Below are 21,850 nucleotides of genomic sequence, written 5' to 3'. Positions count from 1 at the left end.
ACTCACCTACGTCACTACAGGTGCAGCCAATTGGTGCTACAAGTCAAGAGCAAGCCATCCTCAAAAACTGAGTGACTGTACAAGAAGGAGGCAAGTCAGTTTGTCAAAGGGCATGTGGGAGACTGAGGACAACTGAAAAAGGTTCTTTGGTCTGATGAGACCAAAATTTTGCTTTTTGTCCATCAGGCTTTTTGGCACATCATGACAAACACACTGTCCTCACCATGGTGAAGCATGGTGGTGGCAGCATCATGATGTGGAATGCTTCTCGGGAGCAGGCCATTGGAAGGCTTGCGAAGGTAGAGGGTAAAATGAATGAAACAAAGTATTAGGAAATGCTCGAGGAAAACCTGACGCAGTTTGCAAGAGAACTGCGACTTGGGAGAAGCTTTGTTTTCCAGCAAGACAAAAATACAAAGCATACAACCAAAGCTACACAGAAATGTCTTCAGATACACAAGGTGAATGTTCTGGGTGGGTGAGTCAAAGCACAGACATCAATCCAATTTACAATTTGTGGCTGGACTTAAAAAAGCAAGTTCAGCTTAATCCTTGTAACCTGAGAGATCTTTACCAGTTTTGCAAAGAACAAGGGGGTGAATCTGCAGCTTCCTGATGTACACGGCTGACTGAGACCTATCCACATAGGCTCAAAGCTGTGACTGCAGCCAAAGGTGCATCCACTAAATACCAACTGGGAGGGAGCAACTACTTACAGAGGTGCTAATTTTACATTTTGTAGTTTGAATTAATAAATTATTACTATTAATTAACAGTACAACATAATTATTATTAATTTTCCCACAGAAATTAGTTTTCACTTCGACACAAAAGAGTCTCTCCTGTAAATCCTTAAAAAACAACAACAACAACAAAAAAAACCCCACCAAACTACATTGATCATGATTCAGTGTTGAAAAGAACTAGATTGCGAAAACGTTCATGGGGGTTAAAACTATTTTTAGGCACTGTACATGGGCTACATCTGCAGATAGTTTGCTTGGTTGTCATGGAGGTAGAGCTGTCAAAATGAGCTCAGTAGCTGTTATGATCCTATCCATAACACTTCTTGAAAATCTGGTCTTTACCAGTTTAAAGACACATATGCAAACATAATTATCTCCATGGCAACCAACCTGGCATTTGAGTTTGTCTGTAAAATTACTATAGCCAATGTCGTCCCATTCACTCGTCGTCCAATCATTTTGTCTACGTTTAGGAGTCAGGAAGAAATAAAACAAACAAGAAAATGTTTATGGTAATCTTGCATTCATACTTTTAAGTGTCTTTGCTGGGGAATTGTTGCCTGGCTGGGGAACCTCAGCATGTGGCCCAGGAAACCCAGAAGCCTCTGTTCTTCTCTGGTACTCCTGCAGCAGTTTACCAGCCCACTGGGCCTGAGCCTCCATGGCTCCGCTGTGACGCTCCCAGTGTCGACACCCATCAGCTGTGTAAGAGTGGCAACAAAAAGCAGTTGTGATTCAGTTTTTATTACAAGGTTAACACCAAGTTAGAAACTGAAAATTTTATTGGTATGTAAATTAATACACTGAACAATCTGGGTTGAAAGAAAGGGAACACATAAAAAAACAAAAAGGTAATTATTCCCAACAACAACTGAGTAGATATCAATACAGCATAGCATTAAGATTTGATGATCAAATATGCAGGACATGGCTTTCATTTGGCAAAGAAAGGAGAAGGACGAGAACAAGAACACCGTCCCCACAGTCAACATGGTGGTGGAAATGTAATACTTTGGAGTGTTTTTGGACCAGAAATCCTTGTCAAAATAATAAACATTATGTGGAAAAAAGGAATACATAAAGGAAAACATCAGCCAGTCAACAGCAACAAAAAAACAACATCAACATTTTGGAGCAGCCCAGCCAGAGCTCAGACCTGAATCCTATCAAGAATCTGTGAAGGGACCAGTGGACACACATGCAACAAGCTTGATAGTAATTAGCTATGGTAGCAAATAAAGCCTTTGCCAGTGGGGTATAAAATAATGCTGGACATGGCATTGGACATATGTACACTGTACACATTGTATATAACCTTGCACTGTGTTAATATAGACATTTTCCTCTTTTCATACGCCCTACACAGGGGCCGAACAGCAAAGCAAAATGGAAGCATTTTTCTAATTTAGTTTAATTGACCTTAATGAGCCTCAGAGGCAACTCTGCTGTTCTACATTCAACACTTCAGGGCTTCACAGAGAATAATGGCACTGGACACAGTCTTCCATGCCATTAGTCTGCTTGAATAGTAATCCTCCTAACAGCTAGTCCTGAATGAATGCTGTGCTTACAGTGGGAGCAGCACAGAGCCTCGGGGCGAACTGCAGCTAAAATACAGTCAAAGAAAGAAGCAGTCATCACACTCACCAGGTCTGTGGACAGGATAGTAGTCAAAACCGAGCTTCCTGAATGTCAGCTGCATGGCACCCTGCAAGCCCGGTGCAGGAGGCTCATCTGTGTAACATCACATCACAGCTGTTTAAAATCAGCTTCATAGTAATTACTCTTCAAATTCAACATAATTTCTGTATTTTAAGGAATATCTTCAGAATATAATCTTAGCTTTATGTTGGCATAAAATAGCACAGATGTACTTGTGTTACAAGACAGTACAGACTGGACACTAATCATCATGCTGAGTTACTTCCACCTAACCTTCATCCATTGAAGAACTGTCATTGCATATGTGTAAGTCCAAGCGGGATATGAAGGTGTGGTAAGAAGACTCCTTGACATCATAGAGATCAAAGTATTGACTCATGTTGTTGGGGGTGCCTGTGGGGGCGGGTGGAGGTTCTGTCCACAGGTTGTGAAGGCCAGGAGACGGAGGAGCAGTCTAAACCACAGAGGAGAGAACAATGCGAAATTAACAAGATCATTTGACAAAAATCAAGAAAAAGAAAAAACACAAAAAATACACAAATAAGATAGTGGAAGAAAACAACCCTTAATAAAGTATACGAGCCATACTGCATCCAGAATTAGTCTTGTGCAGACTAATTTTGAGTGAAAAGCTCTTTAAGTTTATCTATTTATTGGTGAGTATGTTTCATTTGCAGTAACATAACCTAATTTATTTTTTGTGTCTTTCACCTACTTTGTTAGTAGAACAAACAATTTGTAAAACTTTAAATAATTAATGCTTCAGTGATTCAAAGACTGCGCCTATGAACATTTATAAAACATACCCCATATAATTTTGGCCACCACTGGCTTCAAAGTAGTGTCCTTGCACACATATACACAGCTTCAAGGACTGTATTCATGCTTGGAACGCTCGCTGAAAGTCCTGTTATCTAAGTATGTCAAGCACCATCTGCAAAGGGTGCTGGACCTGCTCCACCATTTCAAAACACCAACCCTTCTATTTGCATTTCAATATGGCAAACAGCAAGAAATCTCAGGTCACCAAATCTGGAAAGCAGAGTGGGTGAAGAGGGATGATTATGTTGATGTGACCAGAAAAACCTGCCTGCAACTGGAGCACCCACACGCCATCATACCACAGTTTAAGTCGTTCACATTAAATGTTCTCCCTCAGGCACCTCAAGATGTTACAACAGATCTCTGGTCTAACAGTCTGAGCCTGAGTGTCAAGAAAGCAGGAGCAAGTCCTTGGGGACCTAACACACCTTCTCAGTTCTTGAAGTTTTTCCACTGCTGTTTGGATCTTGTCACCAGTGATGCTGCTCGAGAATAAAAGTTGGCTAATCCCAGGCTGCTGACTCACAGAGAATTCAAGGTCTTTTTCTTTGCTCCAGTTTGAGCTTATCACAAAAACACACCTACCAGTGATGCCAAAAAAACCCTCGTCACACAGTTCTCTCTGCTGATCGTACAATGTCGTGTGGCACGCTAAGTCTTGAGAGTTACTGCTCGTACATGCATATGACCAAGATGTGCTCCATGTCTACAGACCAATGACAGTCTTGGAATTTTTTGATGGCACCTAGTAGATAGTTCAACTGTTCTATAAACCTACTTTGAGTAATCATGACTAAATTTTTTTTTGGCACCTGTGTCTTATATTTCACTGACAAAAAGCAGTAAGCAGAAAGGAGGAAATACCTGCAAGGATTCAGCGGTCATGCTTTTCCTCTGCTGAGCAGATTTCTCCATGGCCTCACTGAGGGATTTGGCATAATGGATGATGGCTTTGAGCTGAGAGTCTGTCAGCACCCACAACAGGTCGTCCAGAATGAAAAGCAGCTTGGATGCCAGCACATTACAGTCCTTTATCTAGATAGAACAATGAAGACAGAAAGACTTGTTACGACTCATTTGCAATTTAGATGGGTTCTCATTTAAGATCTTGAAACAGCTTTGTGACAGAAAAGTAAAAGGAATTTTGCAAATATAGTCTTACCCTGCGTTTTAGAGCAATTCGAATGCGTCCCTGGTTGGTGATGAGACGTAAAGGAGTGCTACCGAGGTCCTGGTCATCGCTTTCAATTGCATCTGCCTCAATTCGTAGACTCTGCCAGTTGATTTCTTTGAATGTCAACACCTGAATAAAACATCAAACAATTCAAACTATGATCAGACACAAAACACCTGTTCTGATAATTACATGGGAATTGTTACCAGAGAAGCAAAGCAATAGACCCATTTCCTTTTAAAAGGAATACAAGCCCTCATTGTCATAGGTTGTTCATCTCAAACTAGACCCTGTGGCTAACACAGACCAAACCAACTGACTTGATTAAATGATTTCTTGCAAGCTTAATGAGCACGCATGGCTTCTGTGGTAGAACACTGTATTGAGTTGAGCACTGCATGACTGTCCGACAGAAGGGTGTTAAATCCGTGTGAGGAAGGAAATAACAGTGTGTTGCACATTACCTCTCCTCTCTTTGGGTCAGTGACACGGGTGTAGCGAAGGTCACTGCGCTGCCATTTGGGGTTTAAGCTATTGCCTTGTAGTTGCCAGAGCTCGAAGGAGGCGTGGAAGGCACGAGCCTGCACTTTGATGGTAATGGAGTTGATCCTCACAGACATGCCCTCTACCACTTTCTCAGCAAAGCCGTACTCACTGTAAGTAAACACGACATGTGATGTAGCACAGCGTTCAACACCAGATAGGTTGGCTTAACACAAAATGTAAGAAAGTTTACCTCTGGCCTGCTGTTATAGCTATAGGAGAGGGGCCATTGGGTGGACGAGGCTCTTCGCATGTCCTCATCTCTACCTCCACTTTGTCCAAGAACTACACAAAAGACGAAATATTCAAGCAACACTGCATTCAACTGAGCAAGTAGAAATGGAGAAGTAGCCAAATATTTACTTATGATAAGGGCGCAAAGAGAGGAACCTATAGAACGGAAAACTAAACAGTAGAGTAGCAGAACAGAGGTATTGCTAGAGTCATGCCAGAGTCGAGTTATTTTGGATTAAAAGACGAGGGGAAAGCTTAGTGCTGCAGAAATGTAAAAAAAAATAAAAAACTAAAAAAAACTCTGGAGAAGGACCAAAATAACATCAATCTTACCAGGCAGATGGGGCTTGTCTTTAACTTTGTCCATTGTATCTGAAAAGACAGGACAGCAAGGTCAACAGAGTCATTCTCCAATACTTGTCACAGCATTCTGGACTGTTTATCATTCACTGTGCACATCGAGCAGGAACCTTGTACAATGTGACACAGCAGCTATGACAAAACTGGCATGCTGTTGTACTTCCACACGCCAAATTCGCAAAGTCATTTGAAAACCTCTAAATATTTTTCAATGTCACATCTATCTTCTAAGGGACATAACAGATGTGATACATGTCATGGCATCATCTGTATCAACAACAGATTTCATACTTCCAACACTAAAACTACAATCTTAAAGACAAGGAAGAGTGCAGTATAAAACCAATGATTTGTGCTGTGCTAACAGCTTTCTGTGGTGCTTTGAGCTAAATGCTAACATCTGAATGACCACAATTTTAATGCTCGCATGTTAATGCTTAGCACACTATCTTAATTTAGCATGTCAGCCTCCTAACATTTGCTAACTAGCACTCAATAAGTTCAACAGATGCTAATAAGAATGTCATGTTTGATCATAGCACTGAACAAAGACAAACGCTGACCTCATGGTAACCCCAGAGAGAAAGTCAGGGGGTCACTGCAGTCAGTTGGATACATCCTCTGGAGACCAAGCACGTTCATACAAAATTGCCAATAATCCAAACCCATCTAATAATTGCATCAATTAGGTCTAGAGCTACGTGGTGCACCAACACACCAATCCCCATTGCCATCAACAGAGCCATACCAAAAAAGAAAGTTTGAAAAATAACCAGAAACTAAATATTAATTTACTTTTCAACAGTGCAGTAAAGGCCAATTCAAGTTTCTGCATGACCGATGCAGACTTTGAAAGCAGACAGCAACCCGCACCCGGTTCTATTTATACTACAATAGGTGCACTTCAGTCTGCTGCTCAGACATGGTGAGTCTGTTGACTGGTGGCAACATCACAAATCTCACTGTTAACATAAATCAGAATCAGAATCAGAATCAGAATCAGTTTTATTGCCAAGTAATTTTTACATCACCAGGAATTTGACTTGGTCCATTGGTGCAAAGAAGCAGAATGACCACAACAAGATAAACAAGTCCTATTTACAAAACATGCCAGAGTGGAAGAAGGAACTCATCTAGCATATTAGTAGGGAAGCTGTGAAAATATAATTTTAGAGTTGGATATTTGGTTACTGAGAGTGTAAAACATACATAACGTAGATACATACTACTGTCAAATATGTTTGTTTTCTAATTTAAAACAACTTTTTAAAGAAACTCAAGGAAAAAATGCTCTTAAACATGTATTGTTATTGGGATAATTTGGGAACACAAAACCAGTCATCCTCCTCAGCCAGCATATCTCACAATTAGTCCAGCCTCTGGCCTTTTGTGTTCCTCTGAATCATGGCTTGTCTGTCTATTATCAACGATCAGCACTGCCCTGACGGATCATAACGTTCTCAGCAGTGTCTCTTGCAGTGCTAATCTTTGTGGTGCTGTCACTGCTTATTTCCTGTACAACTCCATGCACTTCAAATGTCAAAAGCAAGTTGTTTGGCACCAAAAACAGAATCATTTTCTTTAGTCTGATGATGAAATATGAGACAAAAACCTAAATAGCTTGATGTATGTACCTTTTGTGTACCCATTTTAATAGCCTTCTTATAAAAGAGAGACTGCCTCAGGTTAGGCTAGTCAAGAATAGCATACCCTGATGGCGGCCTTGTTGCAGTAGACCCGAGTGACAGCCAGCCAGGTAGGCAGGTCAAGCATGTTCTGCAAAACCTCTTCATCAAGCTCCAGGTTGGACAACTGCCCCTCTCCCTTCAACGTGCTCAGATTGATCTTGTCTGGGGACAGATTCTTGGTGAACCTAAAGAAGCCAGATAAAAAAATAAGTTAGCGTATATAAAAAAATATATATATAAAGTGGCCTAATTCTGGAGAAATTTCATATCGGTTTTATCAGGGAAACACTAGTGACGTCACTGATGATCTGGGAGACAGAAATACCCCGAATTGAATTATGCAGTCAAGATGTGTTTGAAGCAGTGCAACTGAATGAGTCATCCTGAGAAGCTGTAGCACTCTTCTTACTAGAGTCACACAGCAGCACTACACAGCGAGGGTGACCTCTCCAAGGGTGCAAAAGTCGAAAGCTCGAACTGGCAGGAACTGACTACAGCCCCACAAAGAGTGAATATAGCAGGGATGGGAACAAATTGATTTGTTAAGCATTTTAATAAACCACATAAACCACATGACTGAATGCTGTCCTGACAAATCCCTCTAATATTTCAGACATCAACTAAGAGACATCGCTGAAAATGTAGCCGACTAAATGTCATGCGGTAACACTACAGATTGTCGTTGATGTTATTAAGCGAACAGGAACACTTAACATCCTCAGGTCTGATACCATGTCACTCCTGATGAACCTGATAAACTAGTCAAAGCTTAAGTTTGCCTTTTCTGTTGAGCCACAAATCAACAGTTCAGCATTTATTATGGGCATACCCTCTTCTATTGCTTTCCTAAACTGAACACTTCACATTAACCCCAACACTTCATCGGGGCCTTTAGTGAGTTAAGTCTGTGGTGTACAGCTCGTTCCCCTGTCTGAAAATAATAATGAAAACAGCTTTGACAAAATGCTACAACACTGTACATGTTAACACAATTGCTTTATATATTTGTAGATGAAGAACAAATATAAGTGACTTTGTGGCATATACACTTAGGACCCACATTAGACCAAAGACGAGAGGTTTTAACAATACATGCCCATTGCTAAGATTAACATGCTTTAAAGAACACAGAAATTCCATAGCTTATTAAAGGCAAGAAAGCAGTCATTGTACAAGCTTGGCTAAAAGCACGACCGTTTGGTTTTACTATTAAACAATGCCAAAACTGTTCTTAAACGATTAGCATGAAAGCTGTTCAGCTTTGATATGGTTCTATTTAATCAGACAATCTCTTAACTTACTGAAAAAGTCTGGTTTTGTCAGTTTTAGGCTCCGTCTACATGTTTAGTGTAAAACATTCAGTGGCTGGAAATGTAGTCACGGAGATTCTCACCACTAACATGGGTGCAATGCAAGGACACAATTTGATCTTGTTGTCATTTGGCTTGTCTTTAAATGATCATACTGTCGTATGAACGTACATCTGACACCTACATGGAAACGTCAAAAATAGTGTAAATTTAAAAAATAAACTCAAAAGTGGTTTAAAGTGATTACCATGACAAAAAGATGCAAGATAACTGAACAGATGCGTGGCAATTTTCATCATAAACAAACATATGTTCAATGATATTAACGTGCTTGTATGCTGACCATCCACATACGTGTCCACTGTTTCTTTTAGCTACAAAAAAATTTGCTTTAATTATTCAGTGACAGAGACAACAGAGAGGAGAAGAATAGAAGTCAGTCAGACAGAAAGCCTCTGATTGGGTAGACATCTACTGTTGTTGTTCAGGATCGTGATCGACTTTAGCCTTTACCCCATCTGGCTGGGGTAAGACAGACCCTTTTGAACACATTTCATCATTGCACTTCCACCCAAATTAATTTCTCAACAACTGCCAGCAGTGCCAGACTGACGGCAAAAGACAACACAACATATACTCCCAAGAAAAAAAAAGAAAGACAGGAGACTGTGCATCACAAAATAGAAGGCTGTATGTCTCCTGAGCAACATACTGGGAAAATAAAACCAGGTCAGATGTAGACAAAATACGGTTGCTGAATGCTTAAGACTAGCAATAAATAATTTGTAAATCAGGAGGCATTATGGACAGTCTGATTTAGACGGTAATTGCCTAAGATAGTATATGCATTACTGGCTATTCTGAAAGCAAGCCTTGGTTGATTTTATTAACATACAGAGCCCGGCCAATATATCACTTTGCCAGTCCTTTTGGTTGAAATTGTTCTATCATAGATATGTGTTCATTGTTGTATGATATACGCTGATATGACAACATTCTTTTATAGAACATAATGTAGAAAAAGATGCTTGAGGTAATTCATAAACATGTAGTTGGTCATGTAGTTTGCCCAGCAGAGCGCCTCCATTGTTTACAACACTCTCAGCACTGTTTGCAGCACATGCAGCAGAGTCGAGTAGCACAGCTGAGGGGGCAGTGGTGCAGAGTCAAGACTTGTCTTCACAATAGGTTGCTGCCTAGTTTGTGAAATTCCCTAATTCTAACATAAACATAAACAAAATCAGCAGACATGTCAATATCCAAATTTTTCATTCCTTACAATCGGTATCAGCCTCATAAACCAGTATTTATTCATTCATTCATGTATAGCAGGCTGAGCAGCTTCATACATGCATCTGAAAAAAGGTCAATCCTGTCTAGAGTTCGAGCTAAACAAAGGGAAGTATTTAACTACCCTGTTAAATCTGTGGGCAAACACACCTGCTTTAAAGATCAAAGATCACCACAGCTTTCCCTATCTAGCAAATGATTTTCTTTCTTTATTATTGAAGGTGCTGCCATGACTTCACAGATGCAATAGGCATACATTAATTCAAGACAGGAATTATTCTTAAGAAATAACTGACAACCTTCTGTCATTCATTCCACGTAGACAGACAGGATGCTATTGCAGATGCAGCTTTTACCACATTCCTGTTGTAATCATGGTATATTTAGGGCCGTAAACACTGAGGTATGGACAGAGTCGTTTCTAATTAAGTGTGTGGTCTAAACGTTGTTGAAGTAATGTTCTCGTAGTTCAGGTTAAGATGGTTTACGGTCCTCACTGTCCTCGTCAAGTCTCCTACCTTTTTTTGTATTGTTGAAACAAACCAACGTGAAAATCAGTGTAGCTAGCTCCGTGTGAACCGCAGCCAACCGACGTTTGCCGTCTTGGTAGCTGTAACGTTAAAACCATCACCCAGCTGGGCTAACCTGCTAACGCGAAAACAAACATGACACTTACCTGGACAAATGTTTCAGGATTTGCTTTTTAATAATGCCGGCCATTTCTGCTGGCGGTCGCGTCGAACAGCGTCGGCAGCTTTTCTACTTGAAACAAACATCTACTAGCTCGCAGGGACCTCTATGGAGTACACAGCAGCGGCCGTGCGCATGTTGTTAGCCGCCGCTGGCACCGCCGGAGCTGCTTACTCGCTGCTTCGCACGGCAGCTAACCAGCAGCTAACCGTGTACCACCGTGTATGGAGCTAGCCTCAACAGCACAACCAGCAAACACGGCGGCTCCGGCGACACCGTGCTGCCATCTGCTGGATGTTCAGCGGAAGTGACGTGCAGATGTGAAACAAAGATGGAAGTATAGATAAAATCCCTATTACTGGCACATGTCTGTCAAATTGATTAAGAGAAATCCAGTTGAATCTGTTCTGTATTTGTATAATGCATGGCTATACAGAAAACCAGGAGGCAGGTTGTGTTCCATGATTAGCAAAAACTGTTTTGTATCAGGGTCTCTGTGCAAAACATAACTGAGCTACTGTCCTGTAGTGTGTTTCTTTCTTTCTTTAACCAAGAAGTCCCTTGAGATTAAAATGTATTTTAGGAGTGCTGGCCAAGAAGGCCCACCATTATACAGTTACAAAGGATTAGAAAAATGTTTTTAAAAAAATAATAATTTTTTTTTTTTAAAAATTAACCGAAAATGCAGAACTATTACCATTGCTCATTTTATTCTGATTAGGATTTATTATGATTTTTCATGAATATTTTTATTGTTAATTAATCTATTGATTCCAGCCACCCTAGTGAAGATAGATAGACGTAGCATATAGATAAATGAACTGATGGATAATTACTCTATTGATTATCTTCTTGATTAATTGATTGATTTGTTGTTTAGTCCAAAAAAATGGTGAAATAAAAAGTCAATTAGTGTTTCCCCAAACTCAAATAATTAGTCCATATCACAAAGATAATGATTTTACTGTCACAAGGGAATAAAAAAACCCACAAAAAAACAAACTGAAAATAATCACATTTCAGCAGCTGCAATAAGAGATTTTTTTTTTCCCTTTATAAATTACTGAAATCAATTACAAAATACTTCGTGATTAAATAAATAGCTGACAACTAATCGATTAGCTGAGTAATCATTGCAGTTCTACTCATAAAGTAGCACTGAATTTGCTTGGATAAATGTTACAACCACTTGTGAGCATCTTAACATTGTTTAATTAAGATTATTTTTTAAATTAAGCAATATAATATTTGAATCTGTTCCTAGGATAGTTAATTATATATTACTTCTAGTGTGCACAGCGGCTATGAGGATATTTTAAGAGCAGCTCCTTCCCTGTTCTCCTCCAGGCCTGTGGCTCAGGGAGGCACAAGACTCAGTCATGTGACATGCGCACTCGGCCCTGTTGTTGAGTTTGTTATGACAAGTCGAGGCCTCGGACTAAATTAGGAGCGAAGCCCCCGTGTCTGTCCGGGCGAATCCGCAATGGAGGGCATGGACCTGGACCTGGACCAGGAGCTCATGCAGAAATTCAGCTGCATGGGCACAACGGACAAAGATATCTTAATATCGGAATTTCAGAGGCTTCTCGGGTTTCAGCTAAACCCCGCTGGATGCGCCTTCTTTCTGGACATGACCAACTGGTGAGCTCGGGGACTCGTCTGGCCTGCTGTGCGCTTAATGTTAGATAATAGATACCGTATAGTAGCTAGCTTTCTGTACAGAAGTACGCACTATACGAAAAATAATTCGTGAGGAAAACACATAAAGAAACTACAGTACGCGTTGTCCTCTACCGTGTTACGGAAAGGTAGCGTTTACGTTGAGCTTATGAGCGTGGGTACAATGACAGCTAACGACGTTGAAGTAACGTAACTAGCTGAGTCAGTGCGACTCCGACTTTTGACTGCCTGTCGGGGACACGGTGGAGGGTAGCAGGATTTGCATAACTGGCAAAACAAACTAAAAAAAATACTCATGAGACAAAGAAATAGTACACACAAAGTAGCACCCAAGCGGGTGTGGTATTTTCACGAAAACACACGTAGTTATGTGAATGTTTACATGGTTGTTATGCTGTTGTCAGTCACCACTTTCCTACGAGGCAGCTAGCTAACTTAACTTGGACTCAAGTGACAGTTTCGGGGTCACTGCTTATTCCGTTGGGTTACGTTAGGAACCAGATACTTTCGCTATCGATATGTAAAACGACCAAACGTTTGGCTGTCGTTAGCTTCAGCCACAGTTAGGATTGCTACGGTTTTATTACGTAACCTATCAGCATGCAGAGAGTAGCTCAAAGCTCACTGAGCAGTTGTGCAACCCGAGTCAATCTTTACCTCGCTGTGCCTGGACACAATTCAACATCCACTTACTGAGAACAGTTAGTAAACTGAGTTGTATTGCTGCTCTATTTTTTATTTTTATTTTTGGGGGGCTAAATGTGGCTTCTGGTGGCATATTTTATCAATACAACAGCACGCAGAGCAGTGCCCTTCATCGAAAATGAAAATGGAAGTGTTGGATGGGAAAGGCCATTCTGAAGTCATCCCTAAAAGAAAATTTCTGCGCATATGCAGCATTAAGCCAATGCAGGTCTGTGGAAGATAACAGGATCCACTGGGAGTGCAGGCTGTAGTAGAGTCACGTGACGCCGCTGCTCTGCAACGAGCTTTCTAAAAATAAAATCTGCTGGTTTATGGATGACCCGTATGCCACGGGAAGCTCCCAGTCTGAATTTGTCCTGCGAAAGCTCTTGTGTGTTCCTCTGGTCCCCACATTAGGAGCTAAACGGGTAGTCGTCATTTTAACAAAGACAAAAACAGTAATTGTTTTTGTTTGCATACAATACAGTCGTCCTCAAATGTATTCATACCCTTCCATTAAAGGAAAGGCAAAATTCACAATAGTCACTCAAATAACTAGAAACTGAAAAAAGTCATAATAAATAAAAAAAATTGCTAAATTATAATTTATTGAGAAAAGACATTGCTTTTGAATTGTGGTTAAAAGAAAAATTTAAAAAAACAAACAAACAAAAAAAACTGTCCGAACAAATTAGAGCACTTTGCTGATGAGCAGTTGGCCAAAATCAAAATACCTGTCATCAGGTGCAGAAGTCTGATTGAGTTACAGAAAAAAACTTGACTGCTGTGATTGGCTCAAAGGGTTGTTCAACAAAATATTAATTCATGGGTCACATCATGCTTGTTTGCTTTGTATTTATTTTTATTTTATTTATTTTATATTTCTGTTGAACCACAATTCAAAAGCATTGTCAGGATTTTCATTACATTTTCATTTATTATTACTTTCGTCAATTTCAACTTATTTCAATGACAGCTGTTTTTTTCCATCTTTGATGCGAGGATATGAATAAATTTGAGGACGACTGCAGCAACACCTTCCATGATGCTTTGACAGCATGCAAATACCTACCACCATCGTTTTTTTTGTCTTATCTCATTGTCAATAGGACTTCTTTGGATTTCTACAGAACAAAAATATAAACGCAGCATAATGGACATCATGAGGCAACCAAGTACACACCATATAAAAATGATATAAGAGTGTGGTCATGCCTGTGACGCATAGAGTTTAAGAGATTTTTTTAATGCTGGCCTAAAGCATTGGAACTGAGCAGAAAAGAATAGCTTTATCGTTATTGCACTTATTTGTGCAGTGAAATTTGCTGTGCAGTGCCTAAAAACAAAACATTTAAAGTTCCACACACATACATCTGTCCACATAAACAATAAAAACATTAAAAACAGCTTCAGAAACCAGTGGCATCATGGAACAATATGGAAAATTTTAAATATAAATATTGCATGTAGGGCTGGACCCGAATAGCTGACTATTCGTTCGGAGTGCCGGTGTCAGAATACCAATTTTGATCTCCGACTATTTGGCCTCCTGCTTAGATGCTACACAGACAACACACAGTCTTCCTCAGAAAGGCATGTCAACAGCCTGTTCTCTGCTTCCTTATTGCATTTAATTAAAGCTGCATTTTAAGGTGGCCCTAAATACTCCCTGTAAAGGGAGTGTCTGTGTACTGGTCACGCCATCTGATTGATGTCCTTTCAAGCAGCTGACATGGGTGTGGATTAATTCAATAGTCGAGAATTTGTCACGAGTTGAACAGCTCAAAACCTTTTGTGCAGAATTGGCAAAATTTGCATGCTGTAAAAGTTATCAATATTGAAAATGTGTCCTATGTCCAACCATAGATATGTTGTTATTCCATGCTAGCAAAAAAAAAAGTGGTGTTTTTTTCTTCATTTAAACATTGAATTAAACCTTAACACATGTGGAGTAGAGGTTAGCTAGTAGGCTCCCAACTTTAGCCTAATTCCATTCATACCTGTGCAAACTGCAGTTAAGGTGTACTTTACAAACTTACATTTAGATCTGTACTCATCACCTGGATGTCTGCCTTTTTTTTTTTTTGTCTTAGGAATTTACAGGCAGCCATCGGAGCTTACTATGACTTTGAGAGTCCCAACATCAGTGCACCGTGCATGTCTTTTGTAAAGGATGTGACAATTGGTGAGGGTGAATCAGTTCCACCTGACACACCTTTCACAAAGACCTGGAGGATACAAAACACAGGTACGTCAGGTGAAATAATAATAGTTTGACAAAATGCAGAGCTGATACCAGACCTTGTAATGAAAAATAATTACAGGTACATGTCATATGAGGTCAACCTAGTTGTCTGTGTGTCTTCCAGGTGCAGAGTCATGGCCTCCCGGGGTTTGTCTGAAGTATGTAGGAGGAGATCAGTTTGGTCATGTAAACATGGTGATGGTGCGCTCTCTAGACCCCCAGGAAATGACTGACGTTAGTGTGCAGATGCAGAGCCCTGTGGCTCCTGGCATGTACCAGGGCCAGTGGAGAATGTGCACAGCTACAGGACTTTACTACGGAGGTGAGGACAGCAAGTTCACACCAAAAGCAAACAGGAATTGTTACTTTTTAATGGATAAACTAAATAGCAGACTGAAAGGATTAGTCAGTGAATCAAATAGATTGACTAAAGGGTAATACTTGATTATTTGTTTTGGTTATTTTCTACATTTGCTTGTTCCCACTTCTGAAGTGTGATGATTTCTTCTGGTGCCTGTCAGAGTTTAAGATCATTTCAACCTACATATCTTTGGATTTTGATTTTTAACGGACAAAGCTAGTTGAAAATGTCATCTTGGGCTTCATAGAAATTTTAAAACAAAAACATATTCAAATCAAATGAGTGGTATTATATTACCCTGATAGGGTTAGGGTTGGGGTAAGGGGCTTTACAATCTGTACAGCATACAGCACTCTCTTTCTTTAGACTTTTGATTTGGATCTTTCCCAAATCAGGTGCTTGCTAGGCATCCAAATCATACTGGTTTGTTCCCTCTTCAGTTGTTAAGTTAATCCCTAAAAGCTCATATTGGTGTATCAAAGTTACACATTTCAAAGTTTTCCATACAAATTATTCCTTTCGACCGTAAAATGGCTTAGATGTACACTACTTTGTTGCTTCCTGTAGAATGCCTGGAGCTATGCAGGCCCTGCCTCTTTCTCACTCCATGCTCACTGCAATTCAAGTTTACTAGCTAACCTATGATTTTAAATAATGTAACACTGCTCACCAATACACAATGTTAAGTTGTAATATTGGAGCAATTCAGGCATAGATGTTGAAATTAAAAGCCGATTGTAAAGAGGAAAAATGTTACAGGAAGTGCCGTCCTACAAGTTGACAAGACTGATTTCTTAGGTCTGTCATAAGTGAAACTCTCAGTGTTTTAATCCACGTTTTAAAAACTGTCATCATTACACTGTAGCTTCAAGGCGGAATTGTTCCACCGTCGTGCTGACTGCTTATTTTGCTCATGGTATGTCTGTTAAGGTAAAACACTTGATTTCCTCCAGATGGGGTCTTTGAGAGTACAAAGCTAAGCAGCTTCCTCAGTGTTAAAAGTTACCCCACAAATTGGGCTGCCAATCTTTTCATATGCCCTGGTAATTAGTGTTTTACTGTATACTGGTACTGGAAAAGCATCGCAATACTCTGCTTTTCAAGATGATACTATTCCACGAGTTATTATTTTCAGTTCTTACAGAATTACAGTGATTTAATAGAAGCTATATTTTCAGTGAGTTGCATCGATTTGCGACCATAGGGCAGTGTGATTCTGAAGCGCTCAGATTCCACTCTCTGCAGGCATAATGTGCGTGCCAACTGCTTTTTCTCCTCCTGTAAGCACACTATAGCACTCCGGCAAGTTGCCGACCGTTCAGACTGTCGCACAGAGCAAAATACAGCATTATTTCTCCTTCAGCTGACAGAGTGAACCCACATACAAGGGTGTTTTACATATGAAGACTGAGGGAGCCGCAGCATCTCATTTGGCAAAGCATCTGACTTGTTCAAAGAACTCTAAGAGTGACAGGTTAGCGAATGTGATAGATAACATAATTACATCATGCTGAAGTCCACTGAGTGTGATTTATTTTGTGACAAGCAAACTTTTCTCACAGGTGGGGTTTGATGAGGCAATTATAAGTCTTCAGCTTTGCTTTATCATTTTTATTTAACTGATCAATTTGGAAAATGTGTCCCTATGCAAATGCAGTGTTCACATGGTCACAGTAACTCACCTAACTGCAAGCTGCTAAAAAATCAGGCTTTCACAAGATCAGAAGTTTTTAATATGCAGATCAACAACATAGTAAATAATCAACTGCACTCCTGCAGAAAGTGTGGCTGATTAAAATGTGCACTACAGCACCTCTCCCACTTACTCCTGCAAGGATTTATCCTTTATAAGCAGCAGCGTGACACGGGGATGTGGAGTGACATGAATGTGTAAAGAGCCGATCTTAATGAACAGTTCCTCCAGGTATGGTTAGTTATGAAAATGTATGAACACACTATGGTACAGTAGTTCCCTCCTGTTGTTTTATGGCACCTTTAACATCTCCATTACGTTGCTTTTACATTGTCGAAATCATTTCTTTTTTCTAAAGAATAAAAGTTCTATTCTATCTAATATCCCATTACTTTTCCTAATGTTATTGTTTTTTGCTGCTGAGGTATCATTTCTATATTGGTATTGATGTCTATTGATAGGCAGGCATCGTATCAAAATCCTAATTTTGGCATCATGGTAGCACTACTGATAATAATGTAGTGGTAGGCTCTGTCCTGAATGTACTTTTCTGTTCTAAAACATAATCATTTGTTTGAAACTAAGCTGCTGATGCACAACTATGCAGCCAAGTACAGTGTAGAAGTAAGGCAGCGGTCATTAATAAAGATAAAGTGCCAGATAGTTTTGTATGCATTATTTCCTTCAGTAAAACCACAGTGGACGGTCCTTTTTATTAGCACCTGCAAATTAAATTAAGAGCCATTTATTTCATTGATTTATGTCCCAACAAGAAGTCCCTCAAGACTTACCCACTTACAAATGAAGCCACAATTAATAATCACTCTTGGCCTTAAGATATCATTTAGGTGTTCATAGCAATAATTCCTTATACAACACTATTAGTCTCATCGCAACTGTAAGAGCAAGAGGAGATCTGGAACACTTGAACACTTTGAGAGTAATGATTGTCATATTGATTTAAATATTTGATTTAGCAGTGTTAAGTGTAATCCTATTTTAGATACAAGCTCAGTTCATATTATAAAACCTGCCACTCTAGCATAGTGTTTGTGGAATTGTATGCTAAAGCACATTGTTTGTCTCGACAGATGTCATTTGGGTGATCCTGAGTGTGGAAGTCGGAGGCCTCCTCGGCGTCACACAGCAGCTTTCCTCTTTCCAAGCTGAGTTCAACACCCAGCCTCATCGCAGCCTGGAAGGAGACTACAACCCCTTCGCCTCGCCAGAGAAGAGCAAGTGCCCCAACAGCAACAACAACAGCCTCCACGATGACAGCGGCCATAGAGTCGCAGAGGAACATTGGCAGGGAAATCCAAACCAGCTGCAGCAAGACCAGAATGGACTTTCACACAACTCTGTGGATTTAGTAGCAAACAGTCTACAAAGCAATCTATCAGTAGTATCTTATAACCAGGTAAGATATCCCAAAGATGAAGTAGGTTCTCCTTACCACTGATTCAGGCTTAAAGTTCATCGGACTGATCCTTTCCAAAAGAAATGTGCAGCCACATAATCGGCTCTTTACAGCTCTACTGCAAAGAGTAGCCTGCTAATAAACTCACAGTGACAATACTAAACTGCAGATCTGTGATTAATGCCAGGTTTACACACAATTTCATTTTAATCCATCACTTAGTTGTTTAAATATTTCTGTGATTACTGGGCGACAAACCGCGAAACAAACCAACGCTGCTGTCATGCCTAAAGAACACCTAAAATATACAAAACTTTAATCTAACAAAGTTAGTATTCTCAGCTAATTGGAACAGTTCTTTAAATGTCTTATCGTCGCTGGACGTGTGATTATATTGTGAAACAGACGCAGCAATCAACAATACCAAGTCATTGCTCAAAAAAGATGGTTTAAATCTATGTATATATTTTCTTTCCGGTTTTTGTTGTCTGGTGTTAAAGTAAAAAATAATAAGAAAACGTTTATTATCATACAGATAGCAAGTGCTGCAACTTTAAATATATTTACTTTCTTGATTAATTGATTCTTTTTTTTGGTTGATAAATTACCCAAAACTCAAAGGGACACCTTTAAGTTGCTTGTTTTGTCCAGCCAGCAGTCTAAAACCTAAAAATAATCACTTTTGCTCTTCTGTGAAGCAAAGAAAAGCAGCAATTCCTCACATTGGAGAATCTGGACCATTGAATTATTAAATAAGCCATTTTTGCCTGAAGATTTACATAAACAAAAACCGAAATACTTGGTGAATAACTTCCTGCCAATCAGCTAACTAATGAATCGGCTAATCCCCAACATTATGACTCTGCACATTTTCCTGTCTTTTCCTTTCTCTCATTTGTGCCTGTTTTCTATCAGCATCCTGTACATCTTGCAGCCCTGCTATCTGTTTTCTTTTTTTTTTTAATCCTCTCTCTCCTTCTTACAGGGTATACAGGAGCCCTATCCTTTTGGCCACTCTTAAATCATGGGACTTGTCACAGTGAAGCAGCACTAAATCGTACCTCTGGAGTCTGTCACACCAATACGAGAAAGAAGATTCTTTATCAGTAGCTGGTGGAGAGTGTGAAGATTCAAAAAACACTTTATGCAAAGTCCAGTTACACTTTGACAAACCAGAGGCCAACGCTCCTGACGTGCAGCTCAACCAACATCCCGCACCCACTGTATGCACGCGTGAATGCTAAGTTAAAAATGAGTGCTATGGGTCTTTTGAGTGATAATTTTTTTTCTTTTATTTTTCAGGTTTCTTTTTCTTTTTTTCTTTTTTAGATGTCAGAGTGCACATGAAACAGTGATGACAGGAGAGTGTGTTTGTGAACTTCTTGTGTAGATGTATGTGCATTGTGCAACCTGAAAAAGAGACTTTGGAGGAAAAGCCATTTATTTTGCCAACTGATTCTCCAGTTTCTGCTCCTACTTTCAGTATGTTGATCGGGTTTGGGGACCCTCGGGTCTCTATATTACTAAATGTGATAATGTGGGCGTCCCTGCAACATAGCTTTTTAATCTTAACTTTTAATGCACCATTTTTAAAAGAAGCCACAATTTACAAAAGCTCAGTTAAAGGCGAATCACCTTTACCTATGTTTTTTTTCCACATAGCTCAAGCAATATGGACAATATTTTCTATGCTGTCATGGTACCTGCAAATTTTAAAAGCAATGCAACTTTGCTCCACTGGAGGGAGTCAGCCATTACAGTTAAGTTTAGTGTGGGTCATGTTTTTCTTTAAACATTTTTCCAAACTAGAATTTAGAGCCAACAAATTCATTAAAGTCTTCTGGATGCTTTTGGAGCTGCTAACTATAACTGGAGGTTAGCAGAAGTTGAATGAATCATTGCCATCAATTAGAATCGTCACCTGGAAAATACACACGTATGAAACAATAGAAGAATATTATCAGCGGATTCATTATTTGTAAATGTTCCCTGATCTAAGATTTAGTTTATCGTGAACATTAACCACCTCAAGACAATAGGATTTTTGCACATCATGCCACTGAGTTTAAAAAAATAATAATTCAGTTTTAAATTTAAAGCTATTTTGGACGTGTTTTTAAACATATTTAGTTGAATGTATTTGATGAATGTAGAAGAAGAAGATAATGTTTTTGGAAACTATATTTAATTTACCCAAAGATTCTACACTTTATATTTGCATCAAACTTGCAGTTATTTCAGTGTAATTATTGTTCTGCATTTTCCTATCTCTTGTCAAAATTATGCATTTTCAAGTTTACAAATGCTCTCATCAATAGTTCACATTTGTTCACATTTAAAATAGTTTATCCAATGAAATGACAGAATCATATCTTTTAGAATTGTTACTGTATATTTACTTCTTAACTGGCTAATCTATGCACTGAGTAATGCGACTTCCACGACGAGGTGTGTGCATATTTTTTCTTCCCAGAAGTACAGTTGAGTCCTGAAGGGGTTATCTGCTCTGTGATTTTTATCAGTTGTCCACAGCCAGTGTGTTCGACCATCTTGTCAGGTAAACACCCTTTCTATTAAGGCGCTAACTGTAAGCCCCAGGGGTCCTGGGCCTTGACAACATGACAATACCAGCCATTACTGCAGTTAGTCACGAGGACCCCTGGGCTCTTGCTGTTTCATACAACAGCGTGATTTTTTGTCAGTAACATGAATGATAAATGTTTCTCCCTGCCGTCAGCGGCGGTTGCTGTCACTGTCAGTTCTGTGCAAACTGTGTTTTGTTCTTCATGTATTATCTCTGAAGTTTCCACTGGCCAGATTGCAGAATGAATCAGTTGGCATTAGACTCATACAACAGCACATTGACATGAGTGAGGAAGCGCAAACAGATGAAAGCTTTTTTTTTTTTTCTTTCCCCCTGTATGCCTGATGAATGTTTGTATGATTAAATTATCACTGAAAACTAAAGTCTTGGTGTGTGTCGTCTGTGTAGCAGCTTCCGCTTACAGATTCCAATAAAGCCCAGCTATATGAGCTTTTTAGTTTGAGACAATATGAGCTAAAACAGCCAGACCTTGGCCTTTAGATGCACAGCAGGCCCATCTGATGGAGTTTTTCTCCTTTTGCACTTGCACATGGTGTCAGATTGCGCGATAGCCTGGAGGTTTACTGGTCAAACGCTGCATGCAGCTCCCGTAAGATGCTCCACCATCCATTAGGGTCTGTTGTGTCTGTCAACGGCTCCGTCCAGC

General features: G+C 39.7%; 1 protein-coding gene and 1 pseudogene across 1 annotated transcript in view; one reads left to right on the top strand and one right to left on the bottom strand.

Annotated features, from left to right (window-relative positions):
- Positions 1-10,657, bottom strand: part of bltp3a (bridge-like lipid transfer protein family member 3A) — a 21,391-nt gene extending 10,734 nt beyond the window's left edge. Inside the window, exons 1-10 of the mRNA XM_008302657.1 lie at positions 10,506-10,657; positions 7,252-7,414; positions 5,515-5,553; positions 5,141-5,232; positions 4,869-5,058; positions 4,393-4,533; positions 4,095-4,265; positions 2,682-2,862; positions 2,394-2,480; positions 1,277-1,447 (exon numbers count right to left, since the gene is read on the bottom strand). Coding sequence (XP_008300879.1) covers positions 1,277-1,447; positions 2,394-2,480; positions 2,682-2,862; positions 4,095-4,265; positions 4,393-4,533; positions 4,869-5,058; positions 5,141-5,232; positions 5,515-5,553; positions 7,252-7,414; positions 10,506-10,549 — 1,279 coding nt within the window. The 5' untranslated portion in view covers positions 10,550-10,657. The remainder of the gene's footprint in view (positions 1-1,276; positions 1,448-2,393; positions 2,481-2,681; positions 2,863-4,094; positions 4,266-4,392; positions 4,534-4,868; positions 5,059-5,140; positions 5,233-5,514; positions 5,554-7,251; positions 7,415-10,505) is intronic.
- A 1,248-nt stretch (positions 10,658-11,905) lies between these two features.
- On the top strand, positions 11,906-21,566 carry LOC103372887 (uncharacterized protein C6orf106 homolog; annotated as a pseudogene).
- Positions 21,567-21,850: the final 284 nt, after the last annotated feature.

Source organism: Stegastes partitus, unplaced genomic scaffold (assembly GCF_000690725.1).
Source record: "Stegastes partitus isolate 25-593 unplaced genomic scaffold, Stegastes_partitus-1.0.2 Scaffold1852, whole genome shotgun sequence".
In the NCBI taxonomy this organism is placed as follows: domain Eukaryota; kingdom Metazoa; phylum Chordata; class Actinopteri; family Pomacentridae; genus Stegastes; species Stegastes partitus.
The sequence above is the reverse complement of the archived record's forward strand: the minus strand, read 5'-3'. Positions and strand labels throughout refer to the sequence as shown.